The sequence below is a fragment of the Oreochromis niloticus genome, linkage group LG4, assembly GCF_001858045.2.
Source record: "Oreochromis niloticus isolate F11D_XX linkage group LG4, O_niloticus_UMD_NMBU, whole genome shotgun sequence".
NCBI classification, from domain to species: Eukaryota; Metazoa; Chordata; class Actinopteri; order Cichliformes; family Cichlidae; genus Oreochromis; species Oreochromis niloticus.
Window position 1 is genome coordinate 10,565,993 of NC_031969.2, and position 22,411 is coordinate 10,588,403.

General features: G+C 44.9%; 1 protein-coding gene across 1 annotated transcript; it reads left to right on the top strand.

Annotated features, from left to right (window-relative positions):
* The first annotated feature begins 2,086 nt into the window (after positions 1-2,086).
* Positions 2,087-19,959, top strand: fscn1a (fascin actin-bundling protein 1a). Its single transcript, XM_003443221.5, has 5 exons — positions 2,087-3,149; positions 13,722-13,878; positions 14,972-15,093; positions 17,023-17,190; positions 17,494-19,959. Exons 1-5 carry the CDS (start codon positions 2,309-2,311, stop codon positions 17,700-17,702), a joined length of 1,497 nt encoding a protein of 498 aa, XP_003443269.3. The 5' UTR covers positions 2,087-2,308; the 3' UTR covers positions 17,703-19,959.
* Positions 19,960-22,411: the final 2,452 nt, after the last annotated feature.

Consider the following 22,411-nt stretch of genomic DNA (forward strand, 5'->3'; position numbering starts at 1 on the left):
AATGAGTCCAGCTTAGTACCTGTTGTACTTCATGTTGTGCATGCGTGACCCAGTAAATAGAAAATAGTTGAGGCTGCTGTACTGACACATTTTTTGCATGCTGTTAATCTTTCCATGGAAGCTCCACTGAGATCGCCACAGCTGCTGTACAAAAGTACAGATGCAAATGGTTTCTGTGTGAACGGCAAAGACTCAAAAGATGATGTTTCAGCTGCTGAGCTGGGGTTTAAAGTCACAGCTTCACCACACACACACATATGGATACCTCACAGACCCTTACACGCACATTTTAAAATTAAGTTTTGCAAAATAAGGCTGTTAGAAATGAAAACAACACAAGCCCCAAAATGGAAAAAAATACATGAGAACGAGTGTGGTGATTTTATTAGAGTGGAGCTGAAATTACACAGAGATTTGATTTGTTTGAAGATGTTCTGTCTGAAGATTGGATTTATTCAGACTGCAGGAGAGAAAGGCAGAGGTTACTAGTGATTAGATTACTGGTTAGGGGTCAGATTACTTTACGTTTGCAAACCCAGCAGAGAGGGAAGTAACAAAGACCTCGGAGCCTCATGAACAGCTTACCGGATGTGACAGTTATTAGTTTTTTTATTTAATAAAAAAGGAAAATCCTGTGTGTTTCTAACTATTAAAGTTGGTATTATATTGGTTAAGATGTATAGGACTAGAGTGTGATGTACATCTCGGCCAGCTGCACTGTATGAATGATCCAACAACACAAACAGCCATTCATTCATGAAAGTGAGTGGGAGTACATCACTCTTTACTCCTCAGCTCCAGACACAGCAGATGACAAACCGAGCCACTGTCTGTTATAAATATAACTCAAGCACTCATTAAATAAAAATATGATTATACAAGAAAAAATCACAGTGCTGGGAGGTTTTAGTGCTTGGCTGGAGGGGGGGCTTTTGGCACTCTGAACCTCTGCTCCTGTAGGCAAAGTTAAAAAGAACCAAAACTTTATTAGTAATAACATTCAAACATTAGAATAACAGAATATATAATGCATATTTAGAAGTTGGTTTTAACACATCTTCTCTACCAGTGTAAATAAACAGATTTAAAAGTACATGTGTAACACTTTTTACACTGTGATGCTAATTTTATATTTCTGAAATAGTTTTTGTTGTTCTCCTGTTTTTTGGGGGGGGGGGGGGTTGTTGTTTTTTGTTTTGTTTTTTAGCTCAATAACAGATCTCTGATCATGACTGACGCCAACTGGAAAGGTAGCAAAGCTAGCTAGTGATTGATCTTACTTTGCATAGTTATACAGGTGGAAAGAATATTTGTGTTTTTTTTCTTTAATGTACCCAGATTGGAAACTCCAGCGCTGTCGCTCTCATGGCGCTGTGCCATGGACGCGCACGGGTCATGTTTGGAACAACTGCTCTTGAAATTTCACTGAGCCATGAGCTACTTCTGCTTTGGCCTTTATCTGTTTGTATGTGTTGTTTTGTTTTAAAGTGTGCAGATGATAGTGCTGATATGACCTCCGCACTTTGTGTACTTTTGTGTGTGCGTGTGTGTGTGCGTGTGTGTGTGAGAGAGAGAGAGAGAGAGAGAGAGAGAGAGAGAGAGTGCTCGCTCATGCACATGCTCTGAAAAGATGCCAGTGTGATCTGTTTGGCCTCTTTGTTTCCAGCCCTCTGATGTGCGTGCTCGGCCCATGAATAGAGCTGTTTTGTGAGCGCACACACGCACACGGGCCTCATGATTTGAATGCTGAGCCGGTCTCATGTGTGTCTGAAAGCGAGAGAAAGTGATATTATTTTAATGTTTGGGTGGAAAACGAGTTGCTAGATATTAAAATAGAGGGGAATTTTTTAAGCATTTTGAGTTGGAGTTTGCACCAACACACACTGTTCGCAATTAGACTTCTATGGAGTTCTGATGGGAAGCGGAAAACAGGGGAAAATACCTAAACTAGACGGATAAAAGCAACAGGGTTCGAGCAGAGGAGACAACCGAGCTCTGCTTCCAGATTGCTGGTCATCCTGAAGGGCGTGGCTTGATGTGCGACGTCACTGATGGTTATATAGGCTGCAGCTGTGGCGGCGGTCTCGCGCTGCTGAGACAGGCAGAGCACCGAGGACCGGCGGCGCGCGCTCACAGACTCCCCCCAAACAAAGAGAAGCACGCGAGGCTGCACAGCATCCCACCCTTTCAGCCGCGAGCTCACTTGCAGAACCGCTCCTCCTCCCCTCTCCTCCTCCTCCTCGTTCTTCTCTCATCCCTCTCAGGACAGAACCGGTCCGTTCCGAGGCTCGAGCCCACAGAAGCGACAATGACAACTAACGGAGCGACGAACGGAACCAGCGACATGCTGCAGATCCAGTTCGGTCTCATCAACTGCGGGAACAAATACCTGACGGCGGAGACCTTCGGCTTCAAAATCAATGCGTCCGCCACGACCATGAAGAAGAAGCAGATCTGGACCCTGGAGCAGAGCGGCGATGACTCCAGCGGGAACGTGTTCTTCCTCAAGTCACATCTGGGCCGGTACATCGCCGCCGACAAGGACGGGAACGTCACTGGAGACAGCGAGACCCCGGGTCCGGAATGCCGGTTCGTCATCACCGCTCACGACGACGGCCGCTGGTCCCTGCAGTCCGAGCAGCACGGCCGCTACCTGGGCGGCACCGAGGACCGGATCATCTGCTTCGCCCAGACCGCCTCGGTGGCGGAGAAATGGAGCGTGCACATCGCCATGCACCCGCAGGTGAACATCTTCAGCGTGACGCGCAAGCGGTACGCGCACCTGAGCGACAAGGCGGACGAGATCGCCATCGACCGGGATGTCCCGTGGGGAGTGGACTCCATGATCACGCTCGTGTTCCGAGATCAGCGGTACCACCTCCAGACGTCCGACAACCGCTTCCTGAGGAACGACGGCGCGCTGGTCGCCACGACGGACAAGAGCACCGGCTACACGCTGGAGTTCCGCTCCGGTAAGGTGGCCTTCAGGGACTGCAGCGGCAGGTACCTCGCGCCCTCCGGGCCCTCCGGTACCATGAAGTCCGGCAAGAGCGCGCGCGTGGGCAAGGACGAGATGTTCGTGCTGGAGCAGAGCCACCCGCAGGTCGTGCTCACCGCAGCCAACGAGAGGAACGTCTCCACCCGGCAAGGTGGGTGAGGTAGTAGTGGTGGTGGTCCGGTCCAGATCCTCTGAGTGTGTGTGTCTGTGTGTGTGGAAAGAGTATCTGGTAGAGGAAGGGTTAACGTGATGGAATTTTGAGACTGCATCTCCCTCCTGCAGCGCGCGCGCGCACACACGCACATACACACACTGAATGATGGACACAGCGTGGCCTAGACTTTAAGTCCCACACCAGAGGCCTGTGCGCACTTACACATGTTTAAACAATGCTTTTTGGGCCAAATCACCCTCCTTGTATAAAAAAAAAAAATACTCCTGTTGTGCGATACCAAGCAAATCCAGGGCCAGTGTTGTTGATACCAGTACCAATACTTTTAACCTATAATGGCAGCTTATGTAGGGGAGAGCAGTGTGTCATGATTTATGAGAGGAATCTCTAATTTGCAAATTCTGAGCACATTTTAATGACCACCAAATCACTGATTTTTACATTCCACAATAATTGGCTAACGCTAATGCAACAAAACCCACCTTTCAGCTTTTCATGTGCTCTGAAACTTGGTTTTTGTTTGTTTTTTTACATTTTTCATAGTGCATGTTTTTTCCAAAAATTAATTTAACAGTTTACTGGGCTACAAACTGAAGCACTGATCCTATCACACTAGTATCTGATACCAATACCAGTGTTGGTATCGAGACTATCGATTTGGATCGATCAGCCCACTTCTACAAAATACTGCAAGCCATCCACGCCATCATGAGCTTTGGGACTTAATACAGTGGACTTCTCCCTCCCCTGCTATTCCCAACCCCCTCAGGCTGTAGCGGATTAAAAGCACTGTTGTATCATCTATGCTCAGTAAACTTTACAAACCACCACCATGTACACAGAGATCTCAGCCTCTTACACACAGAGCACCGTGTGCACGCGTGCCTTCATTCAAATGTAAAACAGTCTTAAACTGGAAGGCTGACCGTGCCACCAAAGCAGAATGGCTCCACAGTTAGAGAAAGGGGAGAAGATGACTGAAAACTTGGTAGGCAACTGCTACTTTTGTCTTTATACCAAAACAGCTTGCTTAATTTAGGTCGGGTGAGGTTCTGACAGATATGACCAGGAGCATTTAAAAATGCAACACTAGAGTCCTCACCATCTGTGCAGCAGAAAAGGCTCCACAGTCTCAGCTGTCCAGTGAATGTGGATGGAAAAGCTGAAACTGGAGCCTTTGTGTCTCATTAAGAGAGATGCACAGCAGCACCCACTGCTGATGTGATTATTAGCTTCGATAAGGCGGAATAGTTTTTGTTTTTCTTCAATCTACTCCCCCTTTCCTCCATTACTGTTTGAGTGAGAACTCATGCTCTTCATGCATGTCTGATTTTCAGCTGCATGACTGGGCAAGGACACAAGCTTCTCCCTCCACCTTCTTCCTTCCTTCCTTTTTTCCTCACCCCTCCTTATTTTTTCCCAATCTCTGTCTCCTTTATTGTTCTAACCTTTGTTTTTAACACCTCTTCTTTATTTCCCCTCCTCCTGCCTTGTCACCCCCTCCCCCACTCACACCAAGCCTTGAGGCTTGGCTGCTGTGTGTCTGCAGTCGTCATCGATGGCATGCCTCGTGCTGAACAGTTGTCAGCCTTGATGTGTGCCTGAATATCCTTTTTCCCATCATTAATCCCAAACAAAAAAGTATGATGAACTCAGCAGAAATTTGAGATCAGAGTCAGAGTGTGTGAATCATTCTCTAAATATCACTGTGAGCCAGCGCAGTAATCTCTGAGTATTTGCATGAGGCTGCGAGGCTCTGAAAGTAATGAACGACTTATAACTGATGCTCTCTGAATCGCTCTGAATATTTGGCGTCTGCTGAGAAGACTGGTGGTTTAGTGGCGCTTTTTGTTTTGTTTTTTTAACTACAGCTTCTTCTATTTTCACAAAGTGTGATCTGTCTATCCTTTCATTTTCCTCCCTCATCTCTGTCACACCCCAGGCATGTTTGCTCTGTCTCCCTGCTTTGTTTACTTGTCACATAGATATTCATCCTCGACTCACAAAGTAGGAGTTGCTACTTTTTTTTTTTTTTCCCACCTTCAAGCTCAGTCCCAGCCCACAAAATGGTGGTCCGTTTTGAAGGTGGAGGTTGCGGTATTAAAATGATGGGCCCCTGCAACGAGAGCACGAACTTTAATAATGCACCACAAAAACAATCACACTGTGGTCTGAATGGCTGGCTGCTACACCACAGTTTATTATGGAAGGTGCAGTATCCTGTTTACATGGCGTGTGTTTAAGCAAATTTTGGTACTAAAACTACTACTAAATTTTAGATACTAAGTGACTTTTAATCGAGGAAAGTGCAGTTTGTCATATCCATCTCTTTATGATTCGAGTGACACATCGGGTATTGGATGCAGCGTGGTGGATCTGCATTGATGGTTACCTTGTAAGCAAACACAAATTTACTTGCACTCGATGTTTCTCAGTGAGAACAAGGTCAAACAGAGGTGTTGGATTCAGAATGTCTTGACCTTTATTACACCCACGCTAGCTAGCGTGCACTCTCCCCCGTCATGAACTCTGTGGATCCACCTCTTGCCAGCGATGGCTGGTTTTAAACAACCGAGGTGGCGACAGCCAGAACTCGTCTACAAACCAGCGAGTGATGTCACAGGTGGTGTGAGTCACTTTTAAGTGCTACCCAGTGTTGCTTTAACTTAAAGGTGCAGGGAAAGGAGCACTGCTATCAGACTGCTTCTCATGTCCTTAGATGCTTTATGCTGAAATATTGGAAATCATATCAGACGTGTACCCATGATGCCTTGCTCATGGGGGACTCTACCCAAGTCGTCCCTTCTGACTGCCAGAACTTGTAATGAGCAGGAGATCCGAATCTTGAGAGGGGGAAAACCACGTTCAGCCCGCCAACAACAGGATCATTGTGATGCAGATTAAATGCCGAGTGGAATTAAACTGCCTCCAGATGTTTTTTCAAACCAACAGCTGCTTATAGTCCCCCCCCCAACTCCATTCTAAAGCAGCTATTCGGCTGACAGACCTAAGCCGTGATGATGGTTAAAATCGGCTGGCTTTCATTAGGTGTTTTTGGGGGGGTTGGCCCGGGCCAGCTCAGTCGGGTCACTCTGAAAGCTGCTTTTGTCCAGTCAAAACTGTTGATTTGGTGACTCGCACTTAATTGCTGTTTGTCAAGTTCTCACGCTCAAAAGCGGTAAATCCAGTTTAGACATCCTTTCATTAGTTGGCCATGATTGTTGAGTCATGAAATTCTCCCTTTTTTTTTATCTTTCTCATGCAACCCTTCTTTAAGATAAAATTATGGTCTGTATTGTGTGTGTTTTCAGTTTTGGCTACTGCAGGTTAGTTTGCACAGACACCGTGTTACAGTGGAGCTCACTGGAGGAAAAAGATTCAGCTGCTCATTTCAGGTTTAGCATGTTTGATTTGTTGTGGTTACGTCATGGGAATCTGCATCCGGACACCTCAACGGTGCAGATGGTTAATATATTATGAATGCAGCTTCAGCTGATGGTATTAAGTTAGCTCATCCAAAAACACCTACCAAAGACTCTGAGCTGAATGGGATTAGAAACGTTATCAGCGCTTTTGTTTGCACTTCATCGTGAGACTGCCGTTAATCTAAAATGTTGCAAATAACTCTGTTTTTCCAAGAGAGGAGCTGACTCTTAGCTCCCTTCTGTGATTTTATTATATTGTTACAGCCCAGCAGTTTTAATAAATCCAATATTTCATATTGCTTCACTTTAAGTTTGATGTCCATCATCGTGTGACTTTAAACAAAACCCAAACTTCATTCAATTCAAAGTTGCTGAAATCAGTCTTGTGTGGAAAGAGTAGAGTAGTCATTTATGTCACAGTTTCTGCTGTTCACGAATCTGAACTCACAGCATTTGTAATTGCTTTTTAAACTGACTCGGTGCTGCTGCTGCTTGTTTCCGGCTCATAACATCCACTCTTCTCGTCTCTGGTCACAAATTCTCAGAGAGGCTGTTTAACGACCCTCATATGGACTCAGACGCAATTATCAGACAGTTAGCCTGCAGCTCGGTGGCTCTTAAGTGGCCTTTTCTTCTTCTAAACTGTAGGGCAAGTGTGAGTGAAGACTGAGTGCTGATTTGTCAGCTAAACCAATAAGAATCCGTCACATCCTGTTGGCGACCGGTGGTTGCTTTGTGACCACCGAGTGCTGGCTGCTCTTTGTAAGGAACAATTGGCCCCTGAGGGGCAAAGGTGAGGTGACTAGGGGGGTCTTTGGTTTTTGGTGACAAAGCTCCTGCTGTCTCCATAAAACCCAAAGGACTATGAAAACAACTGGATTCAACCCCACCTCCAACCCCCATTGTGAAACCGTTAGCTTACAGTACTGTGTACCATCTTAAGTCTCCCTTTATATCTTTATAATTTGCTAGGAAAATGGGAAAGAAGTGCAGCAGCTTGTTGAAACATGCAAACATACATGGAAATACTGTATATGTACACACAATATTTTATACTGTATGTGTATAGCTGTATATAAGTATATAATACTTATACTACAAAATACTAGTCTTCAGGAATAGTTCTCAGGGCTTCTTTAAGGACATTTAAAGTTCTTCTTTGGGTTTCGGCTGCTGTGTCTTCTGTTCTCTGTCAAGATGATCCCAATGATGTTCAATAAGGTTGAGGTCTGAGGTTTGGGGAGGCCAATCCATGCCTCTCAGGTCCTGTGTCAGGTCTTTGGATTTTTTTTTTTTCACCCCTATTTCTTAATGACGTAACTTTTATCTTTGGCATTTTTCAGAGATTCAAGTAAACAAAATGTGAGTAAATGTTTTTGTTTTTTTGTCTTTCTGTTTTTCGACGGGCTACTAGCAAAAATGTAAAACCTGTTCTATACGAAGTTGTCCAGTATGTGCAGACACTATGCTGGTTTATCTCTAGAGCCGGGAGTCCTTTTTTTTAATCTCTTGAACGATTCAGTTAGAAGTAACAAAAAAAACAACCCCATTTCTCTAAAAATGATCAGTTGCAACTGATGCAACGAAAAACTCTGAAGAAGCGTCAGACAGCCTGAAGATGACATATTTTAAGAAAACTCTGCTCCTTGGAAGCAAAATATCAGAAAATGAGGTGTGACTAAAGACACTTGCACAGTCCTGTGGATCGAACAAACTGAGCTTTAAATGTAGCCAGCCTAAAGATCTCTGTAGCCTCACAAAGCTCACTCTTGTTAAATGGTTGCTTCTCCCTATAAAGTCATCTATAAGTATTACAGATTCATCTGTGGTTGCTTTGCATTAATTTGACAGAATCCTCATCTCCTAATTCATAAATAATTTTTAAGTCTGCGCATTAATCAGGCTGAAACCAACCGTGTAATGTGTGGTAAACTCAGGAAACAGAAACACTGGCTCCATGTTGTGTCTGGCCACGAGTCAGCCCTGACACCCTCTCTGTCTCCTTCATCCTCCCCCTGCGAGCAGGAAATGAGACGTGAGAGGCGCAGCTCTGACCTTGGCTGGTGTGCGATAATCCCCGCGGGGTGAAGGGCGACTATTTGCCTTCTCTGACTGCAACACGGTCAGCCAGTAGGATAAAAAAGATGGGAAGCATTTAATTTATGCGTCCTCGGTAATGCTCGCTGGCTGTGACTGAGTGGGCACGCTGGCGTTTTAATGTTTGCACGCCCTCTGCGTGTTTGTGTGCTGGGAGCGCGCCAGAGGATCGGCCTCGCGTCAGCTGCATACCCACGAGGGGGGGAACCTCTCCTCCTCGATGTCTGCGCTTTATTATAGGTTAGGGTTCAGCTGGTCTCCAGCGTGTCATCCTGCCGTGCTCTGGGTGTGTCTCCACATCCCTGTCCTCGAGTTTACAGCTCAAGTGTACTTCAGTAGAGACACAGTTTGAATCAATTTGCCAAAAGCTTTGGCGCATCCCCGGGCACGATACTCTCTCACATGCCTGACCTCCTTTTCTCTGCATGCATGTGTATTGTTTTTGTTTTTTTGAGTTGAAGCAGCAGTGTTTCAGTCAGTGTGGGCCGGCTGGTTACACTCTGTGTGTTTGGATCAGAACAAAAGCTGATGATCTGGCTCCCTGTTTGTGCCCCAGCTGGTCGCCTCCTCAGTCAGGGCCTGGTGAACAATAGGAGCCACACAAACGCAAACACACAAAGTAGGCTTGATAGAATCGCGTGCGTTCACAGCAGGCCTCTGGTGCTGGCTCACTGAGGACAATCTGTGCCTGCCGCCATTAGGCTGAGTGCGACGGGTGGAGTGGACAGAAAGATGGAGGGGTAGTTTAAGTAGAGTGTGTGCATGAGGTTTGGGAGGATTCGGCATGTGTGGTTTGCTGGTGTGTGTACATGATTGCAGACCCTCTCTGTCCTCCTTTATAACCCTGCGAGCTTCAAGACTGATCAGTGTGGACAGATCTGGCTGTGTAGCAGCCTCGGCCTCTCTCTGGGTCACGGCTGAGGCTGCACGGCCTTCAGGGTGACTGTTTTGTCTGTCAGTCTTGTTTTTATTGTAGTTCTTTTAATGTCCTTGTGATAACTCAAGACAAGGCTGCTGAATGTGTGAAAGTGTCTGACACCATCTGCAAGGCTGACTGAAGTTTATTCAAATCAGATATTCGGAGAATCATTTACTCAAATCAGCTCAGCATGCAAAACGGCGTCTTAGTTTCCGGGTTGATTTCCATATAGTGAAATTCATGTTTGTTTTTCCGCTGAAACTAACAGTTCCAAACTCATGCCAGACGTTAGCCGGTGCCGGTTTTCAGTGTTTGTGTGAAAATGCACATAAAAATCAGACGTGTTAGATTTGGTAAAAAAAATGAAGTAAATGAAAAACATTGAACTGAGAATGAAAAACAGAAGCTACAGTAAACGCTGCTGAACTTTTATTCAATATCTTTAGACTGATTTTAAAAATGTGTGATGCTTTCTCAGAAGTTTCGATATTACCCCAAGTCATCGATCACTGAAATGAACGTATTCGAGCCTCGTAATGAGTTGGTGTCAGCAGTTGTTTTATTTTAGACTGAAGTTGTTGTTTTGCTTGGGCAGAGCGCAACTGAATAGACTGATTGTTTGAAAAATTCCCCATTTTGGGAAGTATGCTTATCCTCTTGACTGATGACAGTCAGATAAGATGCGTGGTAACACAGTTATACGTTTTGAAGCTGTAATCTAATTTCACCGGTCGCGCCACAAACCAAAAGAAAAAATCTCCCAAAACATTACCCCGCCAGCAGCAGCCTGAACTGCTGGTACAAGGCAGCATGGATCCATGCTTTCATGTTATTTATGCTAAATTCTACCTCTGACATGTGAATGTCGCAGGAGAAACTGAGACTCCTCAGACCAGGCAGCAGTTTCCAAGTCTCCTGTTGTCCAATTTTAATGATCTTGTGTGAGTTTTAGCATCAGTATGCTGGGTCTTCTTCTACTGTGGTCTTCTGCTGCTGTAGCTGATCTGCTCAAAGGTTTGATGTTGTACATTCAGAGATGCTCTTCTGCATGGCTTGGTTGCAACGAGTGATTGTTGGAGTTGCCTTCTCCTCAGCGTAAAACGGTTTGTCCGTTCTTGTCTGGCATCATCAAGGTATTTTATCCAGAGACATCTCATCCTCTGGAAACCGTAGAGATGGTTCTGTGGGAAAATCCCAGCAGATTAGCAGTTTCCGAAATACTCGGACCAACAACCGTGCCATGTATAAAAAGTCACTTGCATCATCTTTCTTCCACATTCTGATCCTCGCTTTGAACTTCGACAGGTCGCCTTGACCACATCTACCTGCCTGGGTGTGTTGAGTTGCTCCCATGTGGCTGACTGTTGGGACATTTGCAATAACAAGGAGTTGAACAAGTGGCCAGTGAGTGTGCAGTCTTCTTAAAACAGTTAAAGGTTTAAAGGGTTCTCAAGCAAGTTATTTTTCACCACATGAACATATCTGGCTCTTCTCACCAGAGCACTGATTTAAAAAGCCATGCCAGTTCATAATATGGACACAGCCGGCAAAGAAAACGATAGGAGGAAGTGCATAATAATGAATAGATATGGCCACCACCACACCTGTGCTCCATGTGTCATTGATGAGTGGCTCAGGTTTCCAGGTTTGGCTCTTGATTGGTTCTTTTGGAGGACGGAGTGAGAAAACCACCAACTTTGCCTTTGAATAGATTTTTATTCAGTGACTCTGAGTGCTGAGTCTCATATGTAATCTATCACATTTGTATGAAGCTGAGGTTAGCACCAGGTTAGCTTGAACTGAACAGATGTAAGCAGCTAGCTTGGCTCTGTCCACAAGTCGAACCTGCCAGCCTCTTTAAAGCTCAGTAATTACCACACTGATTTGTTCGCCTTGCCCTGGTTGTCTGGTTTGACCCCTAACCTCCTGAGCTGGTTATCAAACTGCTTGTTTTTCATAGAGCCGCCTTGACACCGTATTAAAACGGAGCCTGTGCTACTGCTTTGAATGAACAGGTCAGGTTAACACAGCCCAGATGACATAACTCACTCTTGACAGGCTTTTTTTTGCTGTTATCATTTACAAGTCAAAATTTCCAAAGTAAAGACCTCATATTAACATGAAGTTTTGAATGACTTTTATAAGAGTTTTTTGTAGTGTTTTAAAATGAGCACATTTGCTATTTGCGTTGTAAAGTCGTCTCTAATACCAGCCGAAAGCTGGTCGTGGGTCAAAACCTCCAGCAGATGGTTTCATCCACGCATAGCCGCAGTCTCGGTAATAAATGGGCTCTGCTTTGCTACTGCAGAGTTGCGTTGGCTGAGCAGGAAGCAGCGAGCATTAGAGGAGAGTTCAGTGACGTGTCCCATCCTGGAGGAGACAGATCTTTTTTGCCATTTTTCTTTCTCCTTGTCCTCCTCAAACCCTTCTAAATGAACATTCTTATTTCCTCCGTACCCCCTCCTCTCCACCATGTGGTTCCCATTATGGTTATATTTTCCTTCTTAATCATCTGTGTGTGTGCACATGTGTGCATCTCTGCATTTTTCTGCAGAAACTCAATCCCGAGTTGACTTTTAGTGAGCGCCAGATGCAGTCGGTGAGCAGTAACTGTTGCACACCTTCATGTAACGCCGGCTCTGTGTGAATACTGTTACAACAGAGTGCTGCTGGCAGAATAGTTACTGTTGGGGTAAAGGTTCCCCTCTTAATGTGTTCACAAACACGTGTTGTGCCACTTGTGAGGCTGTTTTCTCAAACATCTTTTTTTTTGTTGTTGTTGTTCTTCTCCTGATTCGCTCTGCACACATTTACATAGCACACAGGCTCTCTCTCTCTTTTTTTAGAGCCCTCTGGCTATAGGTCAGTGCACAGTATGATTTCATCATATACAATAGCAGGCTTTGTGCTGCTTAGATTGTATTTATGCGTCTGGGTTTTCTCTCTTATAGTTGACTCATGTGTTTACCTCTTTGTTGCTCTTGAGTGCCTGACTAAGGTTGATTTGATTTTAATGAGGTCTGCTGTCCTGTACAAACACACATGCACTCACAGATTTTTGTAGTTTTTTTGGACTACAGATATACAGCAGGGGAAGAAGGATGTGTGATGCATTTTAAATGTTCACAGAGCTTGAGCTTTTTTTTTTTTTTTTGGGGGGGGGAGCCTACAAATTTTGTCAGGGCTAGCTGCCATTGATTAAATAGCCAATCAAATTATTCAGATAGTTCCCATTGCCTTTGATACACCATCACTCACGTTTCTTATTCTTGGAATCTGCTATAGTAGCTTTGCGTGATTCACAGTTCAAAATAATCCTTTTATCTTACACTGGGCCTTGTTGCACTTTTCTACTGATATCTGATTGGCTGCCCCACATGAACAGAAGGTTTGGACAGCAGGTGGGTGGAGCTTCTGTGTGCCAGAAATGACCATATTAGGGATATGTTCTCACTGACATCATGCAGAGTGGGGGGGAAAAAAAATCTCTGAAATACTGAATCCCCACAAAACCAACAACGTATACTTTAGTTGAGTAATGTTTTCATGCTAAAAATGGAAGCATGTTAATATTTTATCATTATTTTGGGATGCAGATGTAAGTATTTAGCTTTAGTGCTGCTGTGCTTTCTCAGATTCCCGTGGAGACTGTTGTCACCGCTGGCTAGCAAACTGTATCAGATGTTAAGCTCTTGTGGCCTTCTCTGTGTGCTGTGACCGTCCACCGTGACGCCTGATCCTTTGAAGTGTAGCGGGGTCTGTCTAGACCAGGACAGATGTGAGTGGGCGGGTGTGGGTTTGTGTGCAGCTGTGTGAAATCCTTCACTAATCTAAGCTGACTGATGTTGTTCATTTAGTACGTCTGATCCTGACCAGCGGATGTGTATATGTGGGCTGCGCATACCTCGGTGGGTGGGTTGGTGTGCCAGTGTGTTTGCAAGGGTGCATGCAGCTATTGGAGAGTGTTTGTATAGAAGTTTCAGAAGACTATACGGTTACCTGCTCTGTGTGTGTGTGTGTGATGTTAATGATGAATCTTCTGTGGTTATTCACATCCCTCTCATATTCATCAGCCTAACAAGGTCTCCCCAACATTTTAACCCCGCACAGGTATGGACCTGTCAGCCAATCAGGATGAAGAAAGTGACCAGGAGGTATTCCAGATGGAGATCTGCCGCGAAAACAGGAAGTGCGCATTCCGGACTGCCGCTGGGAAATACTGGACCCTGACGGCTAACGGCGGCCTGCAGTGCACAGCCTCCACTAAGTAAGAATCGCACACATCATCACAGCTACACCTGCTCCAGTCTGTCCGTTCATTGTCTGTGTGTGTCTCTGTGTGTGTGTGTCTGCTGACTGTGGAAAACTCAAACTGGTCCATCATAGCTTCTGGTGTTTAATCCTCACTTGTAATTTGACCTGTGTGTGTGGGAGGGATTGATGGCATGTTCATAGCTGTGGCATGCTGTGGGAGTTGAAGTGCATTTGTGTGCAACCCTAACCTGTGGAGTCATTTGCTTTAATGTACAGTAGTTCAGTCCAACCAGAGAGCTAGCTATTAACCCCTGACCTTTGACCCTATGCTCTTGAGTCACTTCCCTGTGAGGCCCCAGACAGATCCAGGACTGGGAGTCTGGTCTCTTTTACATGTCATGCTTCAGTATTAAGAGAGAGCTTTATTTTTAAATCCTCTTTCTTGAGGAAACGATGTGCGGTGATCAGCAGGAGCTGCAGATGTTTAGCGTTAGCATGTTTGGAGTGGAGTGGAGAAAACAGCAGGAATGATGCAGAGGACAGCAGTAAACTGATCCGGTATCAGCTCGGTCACAAGCATGCGCTATGAGGGAGCTCAGAAGCAGACCATTCTGTTTTTTAAGATAAGACCGAGCAGATCCTCGACACTGAGGGGGGCCTGCAGGAACTTCACCAGATTACTCAATCACATTCTTGAGATTTCCCTGTGTTTACTTCTCGCAGATTAGACCACCAAAGTGCTTTTTTTTTTTTTTTTTTTAACCAGCTGTGGTCTGCTGAAAACATTTTGAGAATGTTTCTGAGCTTCAGAGAATCAAACCCAACTTAAAAAATCCTCTGTCAAGTGAAAGGATTTAGTAAGCTACTTGATTCCACTTAACCAAAGACTACAAGCTTCTCCCTCTGCCCAGATCCTACCTATTCTATTACCCAAGAGTTACTTACACTGTGATAAAGCTGCTGAGTGTCTCAGCCTGTGAAGATGTGTTTGTTTGTTTTTTTAGCTGACTATCCTGCGAGTGCATTACTGCATACTTGACTGCAGTGTAAGGTTTTTTGGGTACTCCTTTAACTCTTGCATTTTACTTTTCTCTCCGTCTCTGCAGATCAGCTAATTGCTACTTTGACATTGAGTGGCGCGGCAAGAGGCTGACGTTCCGGGCTGCTAATGGGAAATACGTCGCCGCCAAGAAAAACGGCCAGTTGGCGGCCACCATCGACAGTGCAGGTCAGTGCGACGTGTTGATACGGCCGTGCAAACAGACGCACGGGGGCTAACCAATTTACACCTCTGCAGTGACGGGCGGAATTTCAGTGCAGTGGAAGTAATTCAATTGTGGCTCCAGTTGTGCACTTGAGAGCGAAGTGGTTCTGTTTTGTAAGCTGTTTAATGCTTTTTAACTCTGTTGCAGTCTTTTCGTTTTTGCCAAGTTCTTACTCGATGTATTGAATTAATGGTGCTGATTGGAAACATCATGAGAAAATTCCTGAGCAAGCAAGAGTGTGTGTGACACTAAAAATAAATAAGGGCTGGCTTTTGTTACCAGTGTTGTGCAATGAGTGAAAAGCTTCCTGCTGACCAAAAACAAACACCTCTTTATATCTCTCACAGCCATGAATGTGCTCTTTATCAGCCACAACATGGAAAGTGAAACATCGCCCAACTTGTTATATTGGCATTTTAGAAAATACAGGTTATGCTGACATTATGCAGTTTTTTTTTTTTTTTTATGTTACCTTCAAACAATGAATATTTCAAGCTCTTCTAGTACTGCAAAAACTGAGTTTATACAATACTGAAAGTATTTGGTATGATCCCCTTTATTCTTCAACACAGTCTGAACTCTCTTGGGCAGGTATAGGAATAGTTCTCCAGGCTTCTTGAAGGACATTCAAAGCGCCTCTTTGGATGTTGACTGCCTTTTGCTCTGTTCTTTGTCAAGATGATCCCACACTGTTTCAATGGTGTTGAGGTTTGGGTTCTGGGGAGGCCAATCCATGACTGGCAGTGTAACATTGGCTTGAACCCAAAATGTTAAATGTGGATTAATTCCTCCATAAGGGCATTGACACGGATTTTCAGTCCAGTTCTTGTGTAGTTTGGTATACCTGTTACAGCCTTTTCTCCCCGTTTGTCAGTAAGAATGACGTCTTGACAGTCACCTTTCCACTGAGACCATTTCTCGTGAGGCATCAGTGAACAGTAGATGGGTCAGGTGAAGTTCTGGATGCATCTCTCAGGTCGTGTGTCAGGCCTTTTGTTGTTCACCTATGAGCTCTGCAAAAAGAAATGGAAACAAGTGTGTTCTTTGGGGGGTTTTTGCAATAGACTGCTAGCAACAAAGTGCCTAAAGATGCAATTTAAAATGGGTTCTGTTGGGAGCCTTTTCTTCATGCTTGAATGATTCATAGTTTTAAATAAAAAAATCTTCCCTGTGAAAATGGTCAGATATAAAAAGCCAATGTTGAAATAACAACTTTTGTAGGTGTAGACAGATTTGATGTCAGTGCTAACCAGCTAGCTAACAGCTGCACATTTTCCTCAGACACTGATGCCACATGTTGTCGAGTAGTTCGGTTGATTTGTGTTACATTGATGTCCTTACATTGACATTACATGTATAAAAATTCAGTGTAATGCTTGGCCAGATAAGATTTTATTAATAAGTGTTTATTACTTTGGCTGCAAGTACACGATGAAAGTCTTTGTGCTAACTGGCTGCCTGTAACATTAGCATTTAATAGGCAGATCAACCCCTCTGCAAACACCTTTTTCCTCACATTATTTGGTGGCACAGAGGTTCTAAAAAAGGAAATGCCAAGCTTTTGCACAGAATTTAGGCTGACAGAAACTACAAGTCAGCAAGCGGATCACAAGATGCTCTGCTTATAGATTGGGCGTTGGTCTCCAGCATTGGCGGATCAAAGCTGAAGCGTTTTTGCTTTGTGCTGCAGTTTCTCTTTCGGGAGGCGTTGGCAGCTTGAGCACTCGCTGACACAGATTTCTGACACGAGTTGCATCACATGCGTTATTTTTTTTTTAATGAGAACAAAGAGTCAGCGTTTTTAATAAGCAGCATTCCAGCAAAACAAAGAAGCACAGTGTGCTGATGTGAAGACGCACACATTGCTCTGACACATCTGTTGTCTCTTTCAGGCGAGTCTGAGGAGTTCATCATGAAGCTGATCAACCGCCCGATCATCGTGCTGCGCGGGGAGCACGGCTTCATCGGCTGCAGGAAGGTGACCGGGACGCTGGACTCCAACCGCTCCTCCTATGACTACTTTACCCTGGAGTTCAGAGATGGGGCGTACAGCCTGCAAGGTCCGTTTTTGACACAACTGGGTTCTGCTGTGGAGGACTCGCATTATTGGAAACTTTGTAGTAGCCTTAAAGAGTCAGCAGGCTGATGCTATACGTCAGTATGTGGAGAGACACAGACACAGGGGGTTCAATCATTTATTCTCCAACAGATTTAGATTTTCATTATGGACTCCCACTCGCAAGCACTCACAAGGCGTCTGTGCCAAAAACGGATTTGAATCTTTTGTTTCTTCCCCATGATTATCATTTTTAATCCTCCCTTTTCCTCCTCCCCTGTGCCTCCCCTCCACTCTCTTCCTGCAGACTCCACAGGTAAATACTGGATGGTGGGGAACGAGCAGTCGGTGGTGAGCAGCAGCGACACGCCCGTCGACTTCCTCTTTGAGTTCTGCGACTACAACAAGCTGGCCATCTGCCACGCCGCCGACGGGAAATACCTGCGCGGTGACCACGCCGGCGTGCTGAAGGCCAACGCCGACGACCTTGAGACCGCCACGCTGTGGGAGTACTGAGGGGGAAGCGGAGGGGGAAACCCGCGGCGAACGGGGATGTGGTCGCCTGCCGCCGTGATGCCGGAGGAGGGAAACGAGAGCACGGCGGCGGCTCGACGACACCACCCGTCCACACATCTAGGTGTCCTCACCCCCCTCCCCTCCCCTCCTCCCTCCCCTCTTGCTCCTCATTATATCCTGTACTTATAACTTTATATGTTGATGAACTGCACAGAGAGAACAGGAAGGCTAGAAGGAGGAAAGAAGGAGACGCTCCTTTTTCCTTTCCTTTTTATCCTTCCTCTCTTTTTTCCAGCTCTGCTCTGCAGTGCCGACCTTTATCTGTTGCCATAGTTACCACGGGGCTGTGCACTTTTCTTCTGCTCCAATCTGGTTTGCTGCTCGACCCATCCCCACCCCCCCATCCTCCGCCACTCACTCCGTCCTCGCCTTACGATTGGGCTGTTTCTCCCCCCCAGAGCAGAGCAGAGCCACGTTTAAAGAGCCCCCTCCTCTCTGAGTGAACCCCCTCGTCTTTCCACTCGTCTCTATTGTCTGTGTGAGCGGCACTGGTGGCAGTATTTATGGTGTCTGAGCTGATCTGGTAGAGTCCTTTTTCTACTTGATCTGATCTCTGAAAACAGACTCAAACCTCATTGCTGTGTCCTGTCAGGTGGTTGTAAGATAGGAAGGAGGGGGTCTGTTTTTCTGGTGGTTGGCTCTTGTAGAAACTGGTTTTCTCACCAGGCTGTTTTCTTTTTTCTTAATTTTCTTTTCTCTCTCATGAGCGGGCCTCGTGCGCCTGTGATGACTGTGAAGCAACTGGAGTGGATCTGATTGGATGAAGATGTTCTGATCGAAGGGTTCAGTCTCGCCCGTTTTTCATCTCAAGTGTAGGAAATGTCCAAACAGTTTCCCGTGTAGTTCCTCTAGCTGTTTCCTCATTGTTTTGGCAGGAAGTCTGATTTCCTAGACCAAACGGTGGGAAGTAGGAAGTTGATCGTTAACGCTATTGTCACAAGAATAGTGTAAAGGAATTAAGTGAAGCATTAAAAATGGTGGGGCCACATGCGGTATGTTTAATGGAGGAGGAAAAAAGTCTGTGAAACACAGTTGGATTCATTTCTTTTTCCATGTCCGAGGCACAGACATTATCATGGGTAAGTGTACAGTAGGTAGTCCTAAAAAATAAAAACTGGAGTAAAATGATTTATAAATGCTTTGAAAGCTGCTTTTTCGATTCCCTCGACCTGGCGCACTCCTCAGCCTTTATGTGTAGACCAAACCTTTGATACTGGAACCGACAAAAACTGGAACCTGGTGCTACTAACAAACATCCCGTCGAGCATCTCGCACACCGTCCGGGGACGGTTTTCCTGCTGCCTGTCCACCTCTACACCCGTCCCCCATTCCCTAAATTTGTTGCTTCTTTTCGGTCCGAGCAGCGCCGTGGCTGCATTTACAGCGACGTCTTCATTTCTGTTTGCGTTGGATTTTTTTTTCTTATGTCTGAACTGTTGGTGAAAGTTCAGAAGAGACTTGTTTTAAAAGGAGGAGTTTGGTTTCGTGTTTGATTTGAAGTGGTCTGTAATGCAGTCATGTTAGCACGCTGCACCCACGGGTCCTCCCCCACCTCCTCTTCGATTCTCCACCCTTCAGCAGTCTGCATTCATACTAACAGAAGCAGAAAGTTTCTATCTGCTGCTCTTTTTTTTTTTCTTTTTTTTTCTTTTTCTTTTTTTTTTAACGATCCAGCAAAGATGATCTTGGCACGTGCACCCCCGCCCCCACCTGAATTATTGGGCTCTTCCACCCATCATCATGCAGCATTCCTCTGATCTGGAGGTCAGTATGGAAAACCAATCACTGCTTAGCCCACGTCCAACTTTCTGAAGGGTTTTTTTTGTTGTTGTTGTTTTGGTTTTTTAAAATTTTTTGGCATGAATGGTTGAGAATCTCGAGTGAATAAAAGGAGCAGTTGTCCTCAGAGAAACCAGCTTCTCCAAGGTAACCAAGACATGGGCTTAGACAAACGGATGTGGAAGGGTAAACATGTGGTAATGACTGTGCCTTACTCTTGAGTTTTCGGGCAGTAGACAAATTAGAAAAAAAAAAAAGTCCACATCTTTGCTTTATATAACTGGAACTTCCTTTTGTATTATTTTGTATAATTTTTTTGATATTTGTGGATTAATCTCTCTTTCTCTCTCTCTCTCTCTCTCGTGCCATTGGTTCACCTAAAATCCAACGACCAATAAAACTGGGATTTGGAACGCTACGTGGCTCAATGGTATTTTTTTCTCATTTCCTGGCAAGTTTCAGACAAAACCCTGGTGTCCTCAGTGACCTCCTCTCCAGAACTTTTTTTTGAACTGCATATATTTTAATAAAAATTGTGCACATCTGCTGCAGTAGTAGTGCTCACAGCTCTGATTACATTGATCATGCAGCTCACCTGCTGCTTCCAGATGACTCTTTAAAGGGAGATCTCTGAAAGGTGAATAGATACTGGGTCAGTTGTGGTTTCTGTGTAAAACAAGCAGTCAAATATGATTGAATGCAGGCTTTAAACTTTAGTCTGAGGGGTTTAATGTAAATATTGCATTAATGCTGGGGAATTGCAGACATATTTAATAAATTTTCTATATTTTCAAAAAGACAATCTGCTTATGGAGGAAAGTAAGCCTATTAAAATCAAAAACTCCAAAAGGCCTGAAAGACTACAAAAGAGTGCATGATGACAGAATTATTTCCATGGTTAAGAAAAACAATGTCAAAACTTCAAACTAGGAGAATGCTATTTGACAAACCAGTGGTATCGCATCACAAAAAGGTAGGGGCAAGATTTAAACAGTCGGATCAATGCAGGAAAGACATTCATGGACTGACATATGGACAAAATAAAATTCAGATTAACTTCAAGAATGATTGGAAGAGAAAAGCTTGGACAAGTACTCCTGATCTGAAGCGTGGTGGAGGTGTGGGCAATCCAAAATAACTGGATCACTTGTGTTTTTTGATATTGTGGCTGCTGATTGGATCCGGATCTGAGAGCTATACTTCATAACAGATTCAGTGAGACGCCGCAAACTGATAGGACACTGCTTCAGAGACATGCAGGCTGCTTCTAACACAATCCAAGTGCTTCTTTAGGAAAATTGGGGAGTTTAAAACTGCTAAGCTCACAATGCAATAGAGCATTTGTCTCACTTGCTGAAGCTGCAAAGACCTACAAACAGCAGCAAAAAATGGTTCCAGTAAAGACATGTCAAAGGGGGATCTTCACAGGTCTTCATCTCAATTCAGTGTCATTTATATAGCATCAAATCACACCAACAGTTGCCTCGAAAAGTTTTATATTGTAACATAAAGACTACAGTAATACAGAGAAAACCCCAACAGTCAGATGATCAGCTATTAACAAACACTTTGACTGTGGGAAGGAAAAACGGTGAAATCTCCAGCAGAACCAGACTCGGGGAGGGGTGGCTGTTCTTGCCATCTTAGTTTGCCCTTTACATTCTACATTTTTTTTTTATTTTTCAACATGTGAAATGTGAGGAAATAAGACGATGTTCGTGTCCATCTTGCACTTTGATGGTCTCATTTCAAATGCTTTATTGTGAAGGTACACAGGTTTTGGAGATAAAAAGGAGAAAACTATCCAAAAGCTTCACACTTTTTGTCTCTTTCTTCACTTTTTCTTCAACCGCAAAGGACAGATCAGGACGATGAATGTGTCAGACTGGTGGGCAGGCATATAAGGAGAAAGTCTGTGCACATTTTACTTGACATTTAAAGCTTGTTTTGAAGCCCGAGACTTTCTCAGGCTAAATTCTTCTTTTGTTCTTGCAAACCGATTTATGTATTTATTGTATCCTCAAGAAGACGACATTTTCCAAGTTCAACCTGGATAATTTTGGAAACCCTAGTCTTTTCTTTCCCTGCTCGTTTCTCATGTAATCATAGCTTCATTTTTAGTCTCTTGCCAGTTTGACCACAGCAGCTCCATGTGTTGCACACACACAGACACACACACTTTTTCCTGTCTCCTGAATGGAGCCGTTGTGTTGAAACATTTATTCTAGCACAGAGAAAGGGCAACTGCTCACACACACAAATGCACATTTCGGGTGGTAATGTAATGTTGGAGCCTCCAGAGCAGCCCTCTAATCCATCCACCCATCCCCCCGCCCACCCCTGTCAGGTTTGCAGATCCCAGAGGAACACCCAACATGGCAAAACAAACATACACCACCCTGTCTAATCCGCCCCCCAACCTCCCCTCCTCTCCTCCTCCTCCAGCTGCTGAATGATTTTGCTGAAAAAAATGAGTCACTCAGAATATGACCCAGATCCCAGGAATGGATGCAGCGGTTTGTGGGTGAAGTGTGAGGCTGCAGGCGGAGCTGGGTTGGCTCTCTCTCTCTGCCAGGAGGGGGAGAGAAAGGGAGGAGAGGCTGTGTGCGAAATGGCCGCTGTCTCCACCCACATCTGAATCCTCTTGTGCACCCCAGCAGTGTTACCATGGAAACACCAGCTGCTAAAGCTTGGATAGTGTGTGTGTGTGGCACTGTGAGGACGTGAAGTGTCAAAAACCTTCATTGCATTACTGATGCTCGGGCCTGGTTAGGCTTAATTTGAGGGGGTGGGGTTGCACTGAGGGGTAAGGGGTGAGGAGCCTTTAGGGAACAGCACCAGGAGGAGGAGGAGGAGCAGGAGGTCCCCCT

Coding starts and splice junctions, on each gene's coding strand:
- fscn1a (XM_003443221.5), top strand. CDS start 2,309: ATGACAACTAACGGAGCGACGAACGGAACCAGCGACATGCTGCAGATC. Junction 3,150..13,721: donor GAACGTCTCCACCCGGCAAG/GTGGGTGAGGTA, acceptor AACCCCGCACAG/GTATGGACCTGTCAGCCAAT. Junction 15,094..17,022: donor GGCCACCATCGACAGTGCAG/GTCAGTGCGACG, acceptor TGTCTCTTTCAG/GCGAGTCTGAGGAGTTCATC.